General features: G+C 38.8%; 1 protein-coding gene across 3 annotated transcripts in view; it reads right to left on the bottom strand.

Moving 5' to 3' along the window:
- Positions 1-17,027, bottom strand: part of SEPTIN14 (septin 14) — an 81,472-nt gene that overhangs the window by 43,974 nt on the left and 20,471 nt on the right. For 2 of the 3 annotated variants that reach the window (XM_038562872.1, XM_038562871.1), the window contains exons 3-5: positions 8,267-8,387; positions 7,704-7,899; positions 500-686 (exon numbers count right to left, since the gene is read on the bottom strand). In XM_038562872.1, the coding sequence (XP_038418800.1) occupies positions 500-686; positions 7,704-7,899; positions 8,267-8,387 (504 nt within the window). Of the gene's footprint in view, positions 1-499; positions 687-1,130; positions 1,219-7,703; positions 7,900-8,266; positions 8,388-17,027 lie in introns of those variants that run through there. The other variant, XM_038562873.1, reaches the window with a different exon arrangement.

Here is a 17,027-nt window from a genome sequence, read left to right as displayed (position 1 = left end):
TTTAACCTGTATCTTATTTTCCTAATACCTAATTAAATTTTTCTGGAAAGCAAACTAAGGTTGAAGTTTATCAAATGCTATGGGCTGAATGTATTATCATCCCACCCCGGTGCCTATGTTGAGGCCCAAACCCCCAGTAAGAAACAGACATACAGACATCAGATATGTGCAGAGGAAACACCATGTGAGGACACAGTGAGAAGGCAACTATCATTTAAAAAAAAAAATAGGTTTTCAAAGAAAAAAATACCTTGGTGGCATTTTCATATTGGACTTCTACTTTCCATAACTGAGAAAATTAATTTCTGTTTAGACTACTAAGTCTGTGGTACGTTGCAATGCTATACTTTGGAAATTAAGAGAAGTGCTTTAAAGATTAATAGAAAAAATTATATTTTAACATTAACATATAAATTCTTGTATTCAAATACCTTCAAGTTATACATTATCACAAAATAATTATCAAATCTTAATAGGCTGATGGATTTATCTAACACACCTTACTGTCAATGTTTTTCATTGTTAATAGATCAAGAGACTTCAGAGAATGTCCTGTAGGTGAAATGAAGTAAAGGCACACATGTATACGGGAATCATGGTAGTCAGTGAAGGAACGTTTAATTTTCAATTCTTCTTGAAGATAAGCCTCAAATTGAGCATCTACATAGTCAACTATAGGTTGGTAGCTGAAAAAAAAAGATTATTTCAACAGATTAGCATGACAGATTAATAACACCTATACTCTGCCTTTTAACCATTTAATTAATATAATTAATACGGGGGAGCTTGGGATGATGGCAGAGTAGGACACAGTTCACTGTATCCCATGTTTACAAATAGATATCACCCACATCCAAGTTAATAAATCAGAGAGTGATCCAAACGCTAGCAAAACAAATTCCATGACTTAATACACAAAAGAAGCTGCATCTGAATGTTTAGGAAGGTCAGAAAGGGGGAGGAAGACTGTTCATAAGAGGGAGGGACCTGCATGTGCAGAGAGGGGAGAGAAACAGATCCTTGTGCCAGGGAGTTCACACAGGGAAGACAAACCCACGTAGCTTTTGATTTTTAAAGCCAGAGGGGCTGAATTCTATGAGTTTGTATAACCAATGGGGCTTAAAACCTACCTGGAGCTTTAAATGCCCACTGACTTGACCCTGGGCAAGCCTAGAGGACTAGTGATAGCTGTATCATTCCCCTTAAAGATTCAGCAACCTGTGCATGGAGGTAACATAAAAAATGGTAGTTTAGGGATCCCTGGGTGGCTCAGTGGTTTAGCGCCTGCCTTTGGCCCAGGGCTCGATCCTGGAGCCTGGGACGAGTCCCACATCAGGCTCCCAGCATGGAGCCTGCTTCTCCCTCCTCCTGTGTCTCTGCCTCCCTCTCTCTCTCTCTCTCTCTCTCTCTCTCTCCACGTCTATCATAAATAAATAAATGAATAAATAAATAAATAAATCTTTAAAAATATGGTAGTTTACATAGTGCTGAGGGCAAACAGGAGACATATCCATTTATACTGATTTCAGAGCATGTTAGGAGATGTCACTGAAAATGAAGGACCCAACAGGTGTCATTTTGCTCTCCCATTCCCCAGCATAAACACAGGGCCATCTGCAGGACCTTGGGTTGCACAGACAGTAGCTAACCAAATTGCTAGCAATGTGCCATGTCCACAAGTTTTCCTGAGGACCCCCACATTCCAAGCCTGCCAGCCTCAGCCCTGAGCTCAGGGAAAATTTTGTTAAGCTGCATATAATCCCTGCCCAGCTGCTGGGTGCACAGCCACCATTGCACACCTGAACCAGCATGCACACCTATCATCACACACCATGCCCAGCAACCCACATCCTCTCACACTGAAGCCAAGACTCCCATTGCCTCAGCACTTCAAGGGATCCAGCATAAGACTAGTTGCACAAAGAAAATTTGGCTAAAACTACTACCCTACCCCCAAGTTCTCCAGCAGGCACAACCCCTAAGAGTTGCCTTACCTGGGTTCTACTAAGTACAGAGAACAAGCAGTGTCCACAACAGGCAAAGAGTCAGTGCAGGTGACTGAACTGAAAGGAAAAATGACTATGACACAAAAGCAGGATGTAAGCAACACACATAGGATACTCTACTCAAGTGCCAGGTTCCAGTGCACAGGGAACACTACACAGAACCTCCTCTTCATAAAGTCACTACTTTTAAGAGAAAAAGACATAGCTGACATTCTTAACACACATAAACAGACACAAAGAAGCAGACAAAATGAGGAGACAGAGAAATTTATGCAAATTGGAAGAATAGGACAACCCAATCAAAGCGAAGCAGATAAAAGTAATATGCCTCATAGAAAATTTAAAGCAATGAGCATGAGGACTCACTGGAATTGAGAAAAGTCCAAGACATGAGTAAGAACCTTAACAAAGAGATAAGGAACAAACAGCAGAAAGGAAGAGCACAATAAACTAAATTAATGATTGACAGAATGAACAGCAGAAAGAAAAGGCAGAGGAATGAATTAGTGACCTAGAAGATAGAGTAATGGAAGAAAGTCACCAAGCTGAACAAAAAAAAAAAAAAAAAAAAAAAAAAAAAAGAATTATGCAAAAGGAGAATAGACCTATGGAACTCAGTGACTACACCAAACATAATATCATCCATGGTACAGGACTCTCAGAAGAAGACGAGAGAAAAGGAAGCAGAAAATTTATTTCAAGAAATAATAGCTGAGGGACACCCAAGTGGCTCAGTGGATGAGTGTCTGTCTTTGGCTCAGGTAATAATGCTGCGATCGAGTCCTGCATCAGGCTCCCTACAGGGGAGGCTGCTTCCCCCTCTGCCTATGTTTCTGCCTCTCTCTGTGTGTCCCTCATGAATAAATAAATAAAATCTTTAAAAAAGAGAGAAAGAAATAATATCTGAAAAATTCCCTAATCTGGAGGGAAAGCACAGATACCTAGATCCAGGAGGCACAGAGAACTGGATCAAAATCAACAAAAGCAGACCATCATGGACTACTGTGACACCATCATTTTTATCCCACCATGCTGAAAGCCTTTTTTATCCCATCCCATGCTGAAAGCCTTCAGGGAACAAAACACCAACACATAGTACAATACAGCCACTTACACAGAGTCATCCATCCTGGATGAAAAAGGATAATATATCATAATAAGAGCATCTATCTAACAAGAAGATCTAACACATAAATATTTGTGATCCTAGCTAAGGAAAACAAACCTAAAGAAATTCATTGATAATAATACAATAATAGTAGGGTACTTTAACGCTCCCTCACAGCAATGGACAGATCTTTTAAGTAGAAGATTGACCAGGAAACAAAGACTTCAAATGACACTCTGAACCAGATGGACTTCACATATACATTCAGACATTTAATCCTAAACCAGCAGATGCACATCCTTCTCAAATGCATATGGAACACTCTTCAGAAGAGATAACATATCAGGTCACAATCAGGACTCAGCCAGTACAAAATGTTTGAGATAATATGATACATATTTTCAGAACACAGTGCTTTAAAACTTGAAGCAACTACAGGAAAAACATAGAAGGACCATAAATACATGGAAGAGAATCCTACTAAGAATGGATGGGTCAACAAGAAACTAAGGAAGAATTTTTAAAATACATGGAAACAAATGGAAATGAAAATACAACATTTCAGAACATTTATGATGCAGCAAAGTGATCCTAAGATGGAAGCATATAGCAAAACTGGCCTTTCTCAAAAAACAAGAAAAGTCTCAAATATATAACAGAACATTACAGAGCAAATAAGGCCTAACTCCAGCAGGAGAAGAGAAATAACAAAGATTAGGGCAGAAATCAATGATCAGATATCAAATCTATCAGAATTTTTTTGATCAGAAATAAAAAAATCAACGATTTAAAAAAAAAAATCAAAAAAATTTTTAAAAAGCCAGTAAAACAGGTCAAGGAAAGTAGGGTTGGTTCCTTGAAATAATTGAGATAAATAAACCCCTACCCAGACTTTTCAAATAGAAAAGACCCAAAAATCAAAATCATAAATGAAAGAGGAGAAATCACTACCAATAATCAAGAATAAAACAATTCTGAGACAATATTATGAGCAACTCTATGCTAACAAATTTAGCAATCTGAAAGAAATGGATGCACTCCTAGAAACTTATAGACTACCAAAACGGAAACAGGAAGAAATAAAAACACCTGAACAGACCCGTAACCAGCAAAGAAAATGAAGCAGTCATCAAAAATCTCCCAACATATGAGTGAAACCATATAATGATTGTCCTCTGATTGACTCATACAGGGAATATTAGAAATAGTGAAAGGAATATAGGAGAAAGGAAGGAAAATGAGTGGGAAAAATTAGAGAGGGAGACAAAACATGAGAGACTCCTAACTCTAAGAAATGAACAAGGGGTAATGGAAGGGGAGGCAGGTGGGGAGAAGGGGTGACTGGGTGATGGGCACTGAGGGCACTTGATGGGATGAGCACTGGGTGTTATACTATATGATGGCAAATCGAACTCCAATAAAAAATACACAAATAAAATAAAATAAATATTTTTTAAAATCTCCCAATAAACAAGAGTCCAGGGTCAGATGGCATCTCAGCAGAATTCTAACAAACATTTAAAGAAAAATTAGGACTCCTTCTTCTGAAGCTGCTTCAAAAAGTAGAAAAGGAGGGAAAACTTCCAAACTCAATCTATGAGGCCAGCATTACTTCGATCCCAAAATCTCACAAAGACTCCACCAAAAAGATTTACAGACCAATATTCCTGATGAATATAGATATAAATAATCTAACTAACACACTAGCTAATACAATCCAATAATACATCAAAAGGATTATTCACGATGACCGAGTAGGATTAATTCCTGGGCTGTAAGGGTGGTTAAACATCCACATATCAATCAATGTGATGAACCACATTAATAAAAGAAAGGACAAGAACCATATGATCCTCTAAGTAGATCCAGAAAAAGCATTTGACAAAATACAACATTCCTTCCTTTCTTGATAAAACCTCTGCAGTGTAGAGATAGAGGGAACATTCCTCAATATCATAAAATCCATATACAAAAAACCCACAGAAAATATCATCCTCAATGGGGAAAAACTGAGAGCCATTCCCTAAGGCCAGGAACATGACACGGATGCCCAATCTCATCACTGTTATTCAACATAGTACTAGAAGTCCTAGCCTCAGCAATCAGACAACAAAAAGAAATAAAAGACATTCAGAAGAACAAAACTTCATAGATAACATGATACTCTATGTTGAAAACCCAAAAGATTCTACCCCAAAATTGCTAGAACTCATACAAGAACTCAGCAAAGTTACAGTATATAAAATCAATGCAAAAAAATTAGTTGCATTTCTTTTGTTTTTTTAAATATTTTATTTATTCATGAGAGACAGAGAGAGGCAGAGACACAGGCAGAGGGAGAAGCAGGCTTCATGTGGGGAGCCCAACATGGGACTCGATCCTGGGACCCTGGGATCACGCCCCGAGCCAAAGGCAGGCACCCAACCGCTGAGCCACCCAGGTGTCCCAATTAATTGCGTTTCTATACAGTAACAGTGAGGTAGCAGAAAGAGAAATCAAGGAATCAATTCCATTTACAATTGCACCCAAAAGCATAAGATAACTAGGAATAAACCTAACCAAAGAGGTAAAGGATCTATACCTTAAAAACTACAGAACACTCATGAAAGAAATGGAGGAAAGCACAAAGAGATGGAAAAACATTCCCTGTTCATGGATTGGAAGAGGCCATACCCAGAACAATCTACATATTCAGTGCAATCCCTAACAAAATACTATCAGCGTTTTTCATAGAGCCGGAACAAACAATCCTAACATTTGAACAGAACCAGATAAGACCCCAAATAGTCAAAGGAATGTTGAAAAAGAAATGCAAAACTGGGGGACATCATAATTCCAGACTTCAAGCTGTATTACAAAGCCATGATCATCAAGAGTGTGATACTGGCACAAAAACAGACACACAAATAAATGGAACAGAATAAAAAACCCAGAAATGGACCATCAACGTTATGATCAACTAATCTTTGACAAAGCAGGAAAGAATATCCAATATAAAAAGACATTCCCGGGATCCCTGGGTGGCGCAGCGGTTTAGCGCCTGCCTTTGGCCCAGGGCGCGATCCTGGAGACCCAGGATCAAATCCCACGTCAGGCTCCCGGTGCATGGAGCCTGCTTCTCCCTCTGCCTGTGTCTCTGCCTCTCTCTCTCTCTCACTGTGTGCCTATCATAAATAAATAAAAATTTAAAAAAAAATTAAAAAGACATTCCCTTCAGCAAATGGTGTTGGAAAACCTGGACAGCCACATGCAGAAAAATTAAACTGGACCATCTTTAGGGACACGTGGTGGCCCAATGGTGGAGCATCTGCCTTTGGCTCAGGTCATGACCCCAGGGTCCTGGTATTGAATCCTTCATCAGACTTCCCACAGGGAAGTCTCTTCTCCTTCTGTCTATGTCTCTGCCTTTCTCGTCTCTTATGAATAAATAAATAAAATCTTTTAAAAATAATAAAATAAACAAGGTGACTTTCTATGTCATACACAAAAATAAATTTAAAATGGATGAAAGGGGCCTCTGGGTGGCTCAGTGGTTGAGTGTCTGCCTTCAGCTCAGGGCATGATCCTGGAGTCCCGGGATCGAATCCCACATCGGGCTCCCTGGGGAGTCTGCTTCTCCCTCTGCCTATGTCTCTGCCTCTGCTTCTCTTTCTGGGTCTCTCACAAATAAATAAAAGCTTCAAAAATTAAATTAATTAAATTAAATTAATAAATAAAATAAAATAAAATAAAATAAAATAAAATGGATGAAAGACCTAACTGTGAATCCAGACAGGAATCCATCAAAATCCTAGAGGAGAACACAGGCAGCAACATCTTTGAACTTGGCTGCAGCAATTTCTCTCTAAGGCATATCTCCAAAGGTAAGAAAAACAAAAGTAAAAATGAATTATTGGGACTTCATCAGGATAAGAAGCTGTTGAACAATAAATGAAACAATAAACCAAATTAAAGGCAGCCTATGAAATAGGAGAAGGTATTCATAAATGACATCATATAAAGAACTAGAATTTAAAATCTCCAAAGAACTTATTCAATGCAACACCCCAAAAATAATCCAGTCAAGAAATGGACAAGACATGAACAGACATTTCTCTGAAGAAGACATACAAATGGCCAACAGACACATGAAAAAATGTTCAACATTACTTATCATTAGGGTAATACAAATCAAAACTGTAATGAGATACCACCTCATACCAGTCAGAATGGATAAAATTAACAAGTCAAGAAATAACAAATGTTGACAAGGATGTGGAGAAAGGGGAACCCTCTTACACTGTTGGTGGGAATGCAAACTGCTACAGCCAGTCTGGAAAATGGCATGGAGGTTCCTCAAGAAGTTAAAAATAGAGCTACCCTAGGACTTAATCTTCTTGAAAGTAAAGAGTATATAAATAAGATTATCTTGCATTATCTAGGTACTCATATGCAACAACAAATGTCTTTAAAAGAGATATAAAGGTAGCAGAGAAAGCTGTGTGAAGATAGAGGCAGAAGGGAGTGATATAGACACGGAAATATCAACAAAGATACTAAATTCCTTGAAATAAGAAAATCTTTTATTATCAAAATAAGAAATCACTAACCTGGCTTCTTTGTTTATTTGATCACCATATCCCACAGTTCTCACAACAGTTAATTTCAATTGAACATTATTTTCTTGAAGTTCATATGTCTGAATTTTAAGTCCAACATTTGAGTAAAAATGCGAGGATTTTTTGTCTTTCAAATTAGTATTGAATAATGTGTCAATGAGTGTTGATTTTCCAATCCCAGTTTCTCCTGTAATAAACATAGATACATTATCTAGGGGCATAAGATGGCTGAGAAGTAACACTCTTAACTCTTAAAGTGGCTTAAAGGGTCTCAAATACATCAATGACTATAATGTCCTTTAAAGTATACATGCTTCTCTTGACTCAGTCATTAATATAATATAGAAAAATATATACATAAAGATACATCAGATTTTGAAGAGCACTGAAACATTTAAAGAAAAAAGTCTAAGTAATATGACTAACATGATGGAAACAAACACAGATGAAAAGACACAGTCTTGAAGTAACAGCACCAGTGTTACACTACTTAAGATAAATTGAAATGAGCATTTGAGAAAATTAATAATTCAGAAGAGGAGTCAGGCACTTACCCACACACAGAATATTAAAAGAGAATCCTTGTTGGATAGATCGGTTCACCAATTGATGAGGCAAACATTCAAAACCAAAATGACCAAGCATTGTTAAGCAACGGACACTATCTCCTTTTTGCTTAAAAAAATAAAAATGAAAAAGTATTAATTAGAATTAGTAATATCATTTGAAATACGATTTTAACATGTTGAAGAAATTACAGTTATCATTTGATTATCATAATTCAGACAATATTCAAATGAAGCAAATTTGTGAGCAAATAAGTCTTTTTCCAGACACATAAATTTTGCTTCAACTTAAAAAATAGTAAATAGAGAGGAAGAAGAGGAGGATGGTGGTGGAGTAGAAGGACCTAGGCTCATCTTGCTCATCTTGTCTCATCAATATAAATGGATAACTATGAAATCATCCTAAATATCCCCAGAAATCAATCTGAAGAATGACAGAACAAACTCCACAACTAAAGGGAGAGAACAGGCCACATCAAAGAAGGCAGGAAATGTGGAGAAGTGGTAGAGGGGAGAAAAAGATCATAGGTGCTGCTGTAAGAAGAGAGCCAGAGCTGCAGGGAAGAATGAAAGAGGAGCACACAGGGGAACACACAAAGAGAATGTTTTGCAAAAGGTATGGGATTGGAAATCTAGAAGGGCTGAATTTCGTGAGTTCTTGCAACCAGTGGGGCTTAAAGCCTGCAGTTTTGAAGGTGAGCTGCCTTGGCTAGGATAGAGCTCCAAGGGCACTGTGCTGCTCCTGGAGAGAGGGCAGGCAAACAACTCAGTAGCAGATCCCATGGAAATAGCACTCTGATCATTGCCTAGGGCACACAGGGGGCAGATTATTTACTCTTCTCCAAGTACAGACCAAAAAGGCATTGTTCGCAGATGCATCTTGGGAACAAAAGAGCTGCCTGGCAACATTTCCCTCATCTGTCAGTCAGCATAAACACAGAGCTGCTGGAAGCAGCACAGTGCCACCACTGGTTGTCTAAACTTGCTTGCACAAAGCCCCACCCCTTGCACTCTGGTGGGAATACCCTTCCAAGTCAAACTTGCTTCAAGCACAATGTGGCAGGCTCCACCTACAGAAGACCAGCAGAAACCCTGCCCACACTATGTCTCCTGACCTGAAAGTTCTGCAGGACTTCAGTCCTAGTGGAAGTAGTATCAGGTCTCAGTCAACAAGCAGACCAGAGCACACTTAGTTAAAACCATTTTGGCCAGGGGTCAAGCACTGCCCACTGCAGGCAAGGAAAGCCTCTGCAGACCACTGGTGTGAAGAATAGAGCAAAAGCAAATGCATGGAGCACAAACCAGAGGCACTCCCTGAAGCATCAGACCCTGGACACAGCATGACCCATTCAGGGGTCCTGAGAGTATCAGGACCAGGAAACATAATGGGCTTTTCTAACATACAAAATAAGGCAAACCTTAGATAAAATGTCAAACGGAGGAATTCATCCCAAGTGAAAGAACAAGATAAGTTCACAACCAGAGATCTAAGCAAAGCAGATAGAAGTAACATGTCTGATGGAGAATTTAAAGCAAAAATCACAAGGATATTCTCTGGGCTTAAAAAAAAAAGAATATAAGAGATCAGTGAGGCCTCACTGCAGAGAGAGAAGAGTAAAAAAAAAAAAGTCAGAGATGAAGAGTACAATAAATGAGATTGGAAACCGGCCTGATGCAATGTACAGTGGGCTGGAAGAAGTAGGGGAATTAATTAATGACATAGAAGACAAAGTAACAGAAATTAAAGAAGCTGAACAGCATAGAGAAAGCATTACACAAGAATAGACTTGCAGAACTCAGTGACTCCATCAAATGTAATAACATGAATATTATAGGAGTCCTAGAAAAGAAGAGAGAGAAAGGGGGCAGACATTTTATTTGAAGAAACAGTAACTGAAAATGCCCCTAATCTGAGGAAGAAAATAGACATCCAGATCCAGGAGGCACAGAGAACTCCCATCAAAATCAAGTAGAGCAGGCCAGTGGAGTTAAGATGACAGAGCAGTAGGGGACCCTAAGTTTCACTGGTCCATCGAATACAGCTAGGGAGTTAGCAAGTCATTCTGAAACATGTGGAATCAATCAGATATCTGAGGAAAAAAATGTTGCCTTTCTATAAGCAGAAAAGCACCCACTTTTTTGGAAGGTAGGAGTTGTGGAGACTTAAATCCAGGAAGATATATCTGAAGATACGGTGAAAGGGAGGGAGCCTGCTTAAGGAGGCTTTCACAAAATATAACCTGCAGGGTGCAAAGTCAGAACTTTTAGAAGTCTGCAACAGTGGGAGATGCGCCTGCCTTAAGGTGCTCGGGTGGTGTGGGATGGAATCCCAGGTGTGACATCGTGGTCTTGGGATCCCCAGGGTCACAAAAAGAACAAGTGTGCCTGAGTGTGGCAGAGTTCTCACACTTAGGAGAGGGGAAGGCCACTGAAAACAGTGAGTTTCTGCACCAGCTTTCTGCTCTGTGTTGCCATAAACTGTGAGCAGCTGAATGATTGAACAACTGCTTTCCACACAGGTGCCCAGCAAAAGGCAGAGGCATAGCAAGACCCCTTTGTCCCCTAGGAGAAATGGCATGGGTTGACGATCCAGGAGTCTATAAAATTTAGAAACCTGAAACTCAGTTGCATGCCTGAGGAAAAAAAAAAAAACGGTCACAGGCTGGGTGAACACAAAGTTTGGATGAAAACCAAGGAGACAAGAGTGACTGACTGCTTTTCTGTGAGGACTCACTGAGGAGTGGGGGCATGACCTTCAGCTACAGAGCTAGAGAGCAGGCCACTGCCATCCACATGCTGCCCTTCAGTGTAGAGAGCTTGCAGGAGTGAAATAGCAACACATAATGCAATGCAGAGCTGCCTACATTAACCCCAGCCCCCTGGCAAGGGAGGGACCTTTCCACAAAGGCAAGGGCACCTGAGAATTAAGGCAACAGTCCATCCCCCTGAACATCAGCAGCAAGAACTGGCCAACACAATGTACTGAACATAGGGAGATGCAAACCTTAGGTTTTGGAGAAAACAGATATAGCATTCATGTTTTGTTTTTTTTTAAATTCTTTAGTCTCTCGGTTTTTCAGTTATTTTCATATTTTTCCAATTACTTTTTAATGATGAGTTTTGTTTTTTACACATATGTTATAATTTTTATTTTTTTCTTTCCTTTCCTTTCATTTTATTTTATTAATTTTTTTGGTATATTTTCTATTGGAGTTCGATATGCCAACATATAGTATAACACCCAGTGCTCATCCTGTCAAGTGCCAGCTCAGAACCCATCATCAGGTCACCCAATGCTCCTGCCCACCTTCCCTTCCACTACCCCTTGTTTGTTTTCTAGAGTTAGGAGTCTCTCATGGTTTGTCTCCCTCTCTGATATTTCACACTCAATTTCTCTCCTTTCCCCTTTAATCCCTTTTACTATTTCTTATATTCCCTGTATGAGTGAAACCATATGATGATTGTCCTCTGATTGACTCCCTTCACTCAGCATAATACCCTCCAGTTCCAACCACGTCGAAGCAAATGGTGGGTATTTGTTGATTCTAATGGCTGAGTAATATTCCATTATATATATAGACCACATCTTATTTATTCATTCATTGTCGATGGACACCAAGGCTCCTTCCCCAGTTTGGCTATTCTGGACACTGCTGCTATAAACATTGGGGTGTAGGTGTCCTGGCATTTCACTACATCTGTATCTTTGGGGTAAATCCCCAGTAGTGCCATTGATGGGTCGTAGGGCAGCTCTATTTTTACCTCTTTGAGGAACCTCCACACAGTTTTCCAGAGTGGCTGCACCAGTTCACATTCCCACCAACGGTGCAGGAGGGTTCCCCTTTCTCCACATCCTCTCCAACGTTTGTGGTTTTCTGTCTTGTTAATTTTCCCCATTCTCACACGTGTGAAGTGGTATCTCATTGTGGTTTTGATTTATATGGCAAGTGATGAGGAGCATCTTCTCATGTGCTTGTCGGCCATGTCTATGTCTTCCTTGGTGAAATTCTGTTCATGTCTTTTACCCATTTCATGATTGGATTGCTTGTTTCTTGGGTGTTGAATTTTAATAAGTTCTTTATAAATTTTGGATACTAGCCCTTTTTTGATCTGTCATTTGCAAATATCTTCTCCCATTCTATAGGATATCTTATAGTTTTGTTGACTACTTCTTTTGCTGTGCATAAGTTTTTTATCTTGATTAAGTCCCAATAATTCATTTTTGCTTTTGTTTCCCTTGCCTTCATAGATATAAATTTGCTGTGGCAAAGTTTAAAAAGGGTGTTGCCTGTGTCTCCTCTAGGATTTTGATGGATTGTCTCACATTGAGATTTTTCATCCATTTTGAGTTTATCTTTGTGTCTGGTGGAAGAGAATGGTCTAGTTTCATTCTTCTGCATGTGGATGTCCAATTTTCCCAGCAACATTTATTGAAGAGACTGTCCTTTTTCTAGTGGATGGTCTTTCCTGCTTTGTCAAATATTAGTTGACCAAAGAGTTGAGGGGGTATTTCTGGGTTCTCTATTCTGTTCCATTGATTTATGTGTCTTTTTTTTTGTGCCAGTACCACACTGTCTTGATGACCACAGCTTTGTAGTACAACCTGAAATCTGGCATTGTGATGCCCCCAGCTCTGGTTTTCTTTTTCAATAGTCCCCTATTTGGGGTCTTTTCTGATTCCATACAAATCTTAACATGATATGTTCCAACTCTCTGAAGAAAGTTTTTCCATCTCTTTGAATCTTCCTCAATTTCTTTCAGAAGTGTTCTGTAGTTTTTTAGGGTACAGATCCTTTACCTCTTTGGTTAGGTTTATTCCTGGTATCGGTGCTTTTTGGTGCAATTGTAAATGGGATTGATTCCTTATTTTCTCTTTCTTCAGTCTCATTGTTAGTGTATAGAAATGCCACTGATTTCTGGGCATTGACTTTGAATCCTGCCACACTGGCAAATAGCTGGATGAGTTCTAGCAATATTGGGGTGGAGTGGCCTGGGTTTTCTACATACCCTTTCATGTCATCTGCAAAGAGGGAGAGTTTGACTTCTTTTTTGCCAATTTGAATGCCTTTTATTTCTTTTTGTTGTCTGATTGCTGAGGCGAGGACTTCTAGTACTATGTTGAATAGCAGTGGTGAGAGTGGACATCCCTATCTTGTTCCTGATCTTAGGGGAAAGGCTCCCAGGGTTTTCCCATTGAAAATGATATTTGCTGTGGGCTTTTTGTAGATGGCTTTTAAGATGCTGAGGAATGTTCCCTCTACCCCTACACTCTGAAGAATTTTGAACAGGAATGGATGCTGTAGGGTATCTCTGGGTGGCTCAGTGGTTTAGCACCTGCCTTCGGCCCAGGGCGTAATCCTGGAGTCCCGAGATCGAGTCCATGTCGGGCTCCCAGCAGCATGGAGCCTGTTTCTCCCTCTGCCTGTGTGTGTCTCTGCTTCTCTCTCTCTCAGTGTCTCTCATGAATAAATAAATAAAATCTTTTTAAAAAAAGGAATGGATGCTGTATTTGTCAAATGCTTTCTTTGCATCTATTGAGAGGATCATACGGTTCTTGTTTTTTCTCCTGTTGATATGATCTATCACATTGATTGTTTTATGAGTGTTGAACCACACTTGATCCCAGGTATAAATCTCACTTGGTCATGGTGAATAAACTTCTTAAATGTACTGTTGGATCCTATTGGCTAATATCTTGTTGAGAATTTTTGCATCTATGTTCATCAGGGATCAATATCTACAATTCTCCATTTTGGTGGGGTCTTTGTCTGATTTTGGAATTAAAGTGATGCTGGCCTCATAAAACAATTTGGAAGTACTCCATCCCCTTCTAGCTTTCAGAACAGCTTTAGTAGAATAGGTATTGTTTCTTCTTTAAACGTTTGATAGAATTCACCTGGGAAGCCAATTGGCCCTGGACTTTTGTGTCTTAGGAGGTTTTTGATGACTGCTTCAATTTCCTCCATGGTTATTGGCCTGTTCAGGTTTTCTATTTATTCCTGTTCCAGTTTTGGTAGTTTGTGGTTTTCCAGAAATGCATCCACTTCTTCTAGCTGCTCATAATATGTTTTTAAAATCATTTTTATTTCCTTGGTTTAGGTTGTGTTCTCTCCTCTTTCATTCATGATTTTATTAATTTGAGTCTTTCTCTTTTCTTTTTAATAAGGCTGGCTAATGGTTTATCTATCTTATTAATTCTTTCAAAGAAAGAACCAACTCCTGGTTTTGTTGATCTGTTCTACAGTTCTGGTGTTTATTTTATTGAGTTCTGCTGAAATCTTTATTATCTCTCTTCTTCCTCTTGGTGAATGCTTTATTTGCTGCTCTCTCTCTAGTTCCTTTAGGTGTGATGTTAGCTTCTGTATTTGAGTTTTTTCCAATTTTTTTGAGGGATGCTTGTATTATAATCTATTTCCCTCTTAGAAATATCCCAAAGATTTTGAATGGTTGCATCTTCATTTTCATTAGTTTCCATTAATCTTTTTATTTCTTCTCCAATTTCCTGGTTGACTGATTTGTCTTTTAGCAGGATTTTGTTTAACTGTATCCCAAAGATTTTGAATGGTTGCATCTTCATTTTCATTAGTTTCCATTAATCTTTTTATTTCTTCTCCAATTTCCTGGTTGACCGATTTGTCTTTTAGCAGAATTTTGTTTAACCTCCACGAGTCTCTTCCAAAATGTCTTCTTGTGAGTGAGTTCTAGTTTCAAAGCATTGTGGTCTGAAAATATGCAGGGGACAGTCCCAGTCAGTCTTTTGGTATCGGTTGAGACCTGGTTGTGACCCAGTATGTGGTCTATCCTGGAGAAAGTACCATGTGCACGTGAAATGAATGTGTATTAGGTTACATTCGGATACAAAGGTCTATATATATCTGCAAAATCCATCTGGTCCAGTGTATCATTTAAAGCTCTTGTTTCTTTGGCGATGTTGCACTTAGAATACTTGTCATTTGCAGAAAGTGCTGTGCTGAAGTCTTTTACTATTAGTGTATTATTATCTAAGTATCTCTTTACATTGGTTATTAACTGATATTATTGGCAGCTCCCACATTACAGGCATAAATATTCATGATTGTTATGTCTCCTTGTTGGATAGACCCTTTAAGTATGACATAATGTCCCTCTTCATCTCTTACTACAGTCTTTAGGATAAACAATTTATCTGATATGAGGTTTGCTACTCCAGCGTTCCTTTGAGGACGATTTGAATGGTAAATGGTTCTCCACTCATTCATTTTCAGGCTGTAGGTGTCTTTAGGTCTAAAATTAATCTCTTGTAGACAGCAAAAAGATGGGTCTTGCTTTTTTACCCAGTCCAGTACTCTGTCTTTTGATGGGTTCATTTAGCCCATTCACGTTCAGAGTAACTATTGAAAGATATGAATTTAGTGTCATTGTAATATCTATTCAGTCCCTGTTTTTGTGGATTGTTTCCTTGGACTTCTTCTTTCTTTTACAGGGTCCCCTTTAATATTTCTTGCAGAGCCGGTTTGGTGGTCACATATTCTTTCAGTTTCTGCCTATCTTGGAAGCTCTTTATCTCTCCTATTCTGAATGAGAGGCTTGCTGGATAGAGTACTCTTGGCTGCATGTTCTCATTTAGGACCCTGAATATATTTCCAGCCCTTTCTAGCCTGCCAGGTCTCTGTGGAGAGGTCTGCTGTTAACCTAATATTTCTCCCCATATAAATTAGGGATCTATTGTCTCTCTCTGCTTTAAGGATTTTATCTTTCTTTGGAATTTGCAAGTTTCAGTATAAATGTCTAGGTGTTGAACTGTTTTTATTGATTTGGGGATGACTCCTCTATCTTCTGGATCAGAATGCTTGTTTCCCTCCCCTAACTAGGGAAGTTCTCAGCTATGATTGGTTCAAAGATGCTTTCTGGCCTTCTGTCCCTCTTGGTGTTTTCTGGAACCCTAATTATACATAGAATCTTCCTTCTGGTACTGTCATTTATTTTCCTTAACTTTTCCTTATGGTCTTTTAATTGTTTTTCTATTTTTTTCCTCAGCTGTCCTTTTCTTCCTTGCCATAAAATTGTCTTTTATATTGCTCACTCCTTCTTCCACCTCATTAACCCTTGTCATCAGGACCTCCAGTGTGGATTGCATCTCATTTACTTGATTTTTAAATTTTGGCCTGATTAGATCTAAATTCTGCAGTCATGAAGTCTCTTGAATCCTTTATGATTTCTCCATAGCCACCAGTAGCTTTATAGTTGTGCTTCTGAATTGGATTTCTGATATCAAATTGTAATCCAAATTTGTAACTCTGGCAGAGAGTACTCTTTCTCATTCTGTCTTTTGTGGTGAGTACTTCTAGTCATTTTGCTCAGTGCAGAGTGGCTGTATGAGTGTGCTGAGTCAAGAATATCAACCAAGACCTAAGTAAACTTCAACCTAGATGATTCTGATGAGGTCAGAGACTGGAAATTGAAAACAAAGATCAGAATGAAATAAAACAAAAGGACCACTAAAGTGAAAAAACAAATTTTAAAACAAAGTGGTAAAAAATAAAAGATCAAGAATCTTAAAGAAGAAAAAAAAATAAAAGAGAAAAAAGAAGAGAAAAAAGCAAAGAGAAAAAAAGAAAAATATAAAAGGAGAAAAAAGGGGGTTACTAGGAGATGGTGGTGGTGACGAAATTGTAGTGCAGGGAGAATGTCGTCTATCTGAGGGATCCTAGGGGGTGATCCTCTTGGTTCTGAGTGTATTAAGTTCTGTATGTTAGAAGATGCTCAGTCC

The sequence above is a fragment of the Canis lupus genome, chromosome 18, assembly GCF_011100685.1.
Source record: "Canis lupus familiaris isolate Mischka breed German Shepherd chromosome 18, alternate assembly UU_Cfam_GSD_1.0, whole genome shotgun sequence".
In the NCBI taxonomy this organism is placed as follows: Eukaryota; Metazoa; Chordata; class Mammalia; order Carnivora; family Canidae; genus Canis; species Canis lupus.
The sequence above is the reverse complement of the archived record's forward strand: the minus strand, read 5'-3'. Positions and strand labels throughout refer to the sequence as shown.